Source organism: Myotis davidii, unplaced genomic scaffold (assembly GCF_000327345.1).
Source record: "Myotis davidii unplaced genomic scaffold, ASM32734v1 scaffold174, whole genome shotgun sequence".
Lineage (NCBI taxonomy): Eukaryota > Metazoa > Chordata > Mammalia > Chiroptera > Vespertilionidae > Myotis > Myotis davidii.
In genome coordinates, this window is record NW_006289087.1 from 8,059,696 (window position 1) to 8,062,545 (window position 2,850).

The 2,850-nt window shown below is 44.8% G+C and overlaps 1 protein-coding gene across 1 annotated transcript in view; it reads left to right on the plus strand.

Moving 5' to 3' along the window:
* Positions 1 to 2,850, plus strand: part of EXO1 (exonuclease 1) — a 35,359-nt gene that overhangs the window by 29,718 nt on the left and 2,791 nt on the right. Inside the window, exon 12 of the mRNA XM_006761343.2 lies at positions 939 to 1,132. Within this exon, the coding sequence (XP_006761406.1) occupies positions 939 to 1,132 (194 nt within the window). The remainder of the gene's footprint in view (positions 1 to 938; positions 1,133 to 2,850) is intronic.

Consider the following 2,850-nt stretch of genomic DNA (forward strand, 5'->3'; position numbering starts at 1 on the left):
GAAGATATATTAAGTGAGAAAAACACAGTACGCAGTAGTGTGTATTATGCTGCCGTGTGTGTGTGTGTGTGTGTGTGTGTGTATACATGTGTACGTACGTATAGTAGTTCCCTTATCCACGATTTTGCTTTCTGCTGTTTTGGTTACTCATGGTCAACTATGGTCTGAAAATATTAAATGGAAAATTACAGAAATGAACAATTCATAACCCTACCCACCCATTAGCTGGTTAGTAGTCATCTCTGCTCTCAGACCAACTGTCCTGTGATCTCAGTGATTGTGTTCAAGTCACCCCTATTTTACTTAATGTCCCCAAAGCGTGACAGTAGTGATGCTATCACAATCCAGATATGCTAAGAGCGAAGCTGTAAAGTGAAGAGGTGAATGTTCTCAGCTCAATAAGAAAAAATGTGTGCAGGCTGCTCAGATCTATGACAACGAATGTTCTGCTGTGAAATGGTGAAGAAGGAAAAGGGATCTGTGCTAGTTTTGCTGTCGCACCTCAAACTGCAAGTTACAGCTGCAGGCTGTCAGGGCTTAGTGTAGACGGGAAAGGTGTTAAACATCATAGGTGTGTGTGTTTAAGAAACAACATAGCATTTACAGTTAGGTACTGTCCACAGCTGCAGGCATCCACTGGGGTCTTGAAACAGATCCCCACAAACAAGGGGGGAGCGACTAAATGGATTCAGACAGCAGTTGCCTAGAGGCAATGAAGGAGTAAGGCAGAGAGAGGCTCACTTAGTTCTTGAATTTAGTGCTAGGTGCTATGTGTATTAACTGCTAAAATTACAATTTTTGTAGTATCTATTTATAAATAGCACATTTTTACATGCTGCCTACGTGAGTTTCTGTTCCAGAGTATAAAGGACAGTTTGAAATTAACTAAAGATAGCTGCTTTAACAAAGGAGTATTAAAACAGGCGTTTATCCTTCAGGTGCCTGGGCTGTATAGATCTAGCTCTCTGGACAGTCTCTCTACAACCAAGATCAGAGCGCTGGTGCCTGCGAGAGCCAGTGGGCTGAGCAAGGGGCCAGCGAGAGGCCAGAAGAGGAAACATCACAACGCCGAGAACAAGCCGGGGCTGCAGACGAAGATCAACGAGCTCTGGAAAAACTTCGGGTTTAAAAAGTGCGTTGTCTTGTTACTTTAAAATAAGATAAATTTTCCCCCTGCAATTCCAGTCCTTCTCCCAAGTCTTTCTGTTCCATATGAATCAACTTCTTTTTCTCTTACCTATTTCCTGTAGCTGACTCTCTGCAACTATATTTAATTGCAATATCTGTGCCTTCTTTTAGTGAAAAGATGGCAAACTGAAAAACCTCAGTTCTCAGGCGGCGCTGGGGGTCTCTCTCTCGTTAAGCAAATCACATTCCTTTTCCTGGCCTGGGTGTCTGTGCTTTCTTAGGACTGTAATGAGAACAAGGTTAAGACACGGGGTTTGGGAAGATAATGGTGCTTCTGGGTTTAATGCACTTTGTTTCCTTAAATTGTCACATCTAAAATGGGAGGCGCCCTAGCCAGTGTGGCTCAGTGGATAGAGCGTCAGCCTGTGGACTGAAGGGTCCCGGGTTCAGTTCTGGTCAAGGGCAGGTACCTTGGTTGCAGGCTCCTCCCCAGCCAGACCCTGGTCAGAGCGCATGCAGGAGGCAACCAGTTGATGTGTCTCTCCCTTTTTTTAAAAAATATATTTTATTGGTTTTTTATAGAGGAAGGGAAAAAGCTAGAAACACCAATGAGAGAGAAAGATCCATCAGCTGCCTCCTGCACACCCCCCCACTGGGGATGCGACCAACCAAGGTACATGCCCTTGACCGGAATCGAACCTGGAACCCTTCAGTCCGCAGGCCGAAGCTCTATCCACTGAGCCAAATCGGTTTGGCTCTCCTGCTCTCTTAAAAAAAATTTTTAAATGAGGAATTCCTGCCCTGGCCGGTTTTGCTCAGTGGATAGCATCGGCCTGTGGACCAAAGGGTCCCAGGTTCAATTCCAGTCAAGGGCACGTGCCCAGGTTGTGGGCTCAGTTCCCAATAGGGGACGTGCAGGAAGCATTATCTCAATGATTCTCTCTCATCATTGATGTTTCTCTCTCTCTCCCTCTCCTTTTCTCTCTGAAAGCAATAAAAACATATATACATTAAAATAAAAAATGAGCCCTGGCCATTTTGGCTCAGTGGCTGGGGCGTCGGCCTGTGGACTGGGGAGTCCTGGGTTCGGTTCCGGTCAGGGGCCTGTGCCTTGGTTGTGGACACATCCCCAGTGGGGGGTGTGCAGGAGGCAGCTGATGGATGTTTCTCTCTCGTGGATGTTTCTGGCTCTCTGTCCCTCTCCCTTCCTCTCTGTGGAGGGTCGATAAAATATATTTGAAAAAAAATGAATTACTGAGTTTATAAGATGAATTGGCCAGATTTCTAATGTATGTGGCAAACATGGTTTTAAATGAGTTGACTCTGTATATCTACAATACTTGTTAGATTACAAGATTAACTACAGAGTAACACTGATTTACAATTCACTTTTTTCTTTTTAAATCTTTATTATTGAGAGTATTACAGAGGCCCCCCTTCCCCCCCCAATGGCCCCCCTCCACCCGGTTCCTGCCCCACCCCAGGCCTTCACGACCCTACTGTCCTGTTCATAGGTAAGATCTTTGGTTATCTCTTCCACACCCACGCCCCTTCCCTCCGAGATTCATCAGTCCATTCCATGTTCTGTGCCTCTGATTATATTTTATTCACCAGTTTATTTTGTTCATTAGATTTATTGTTCGTTTTGATTTTTAGATTAGATTGTTGCTAGATAAAATACATGAACAATATATTTTCCTTCTCTCCCCCCCCCCCCACCCC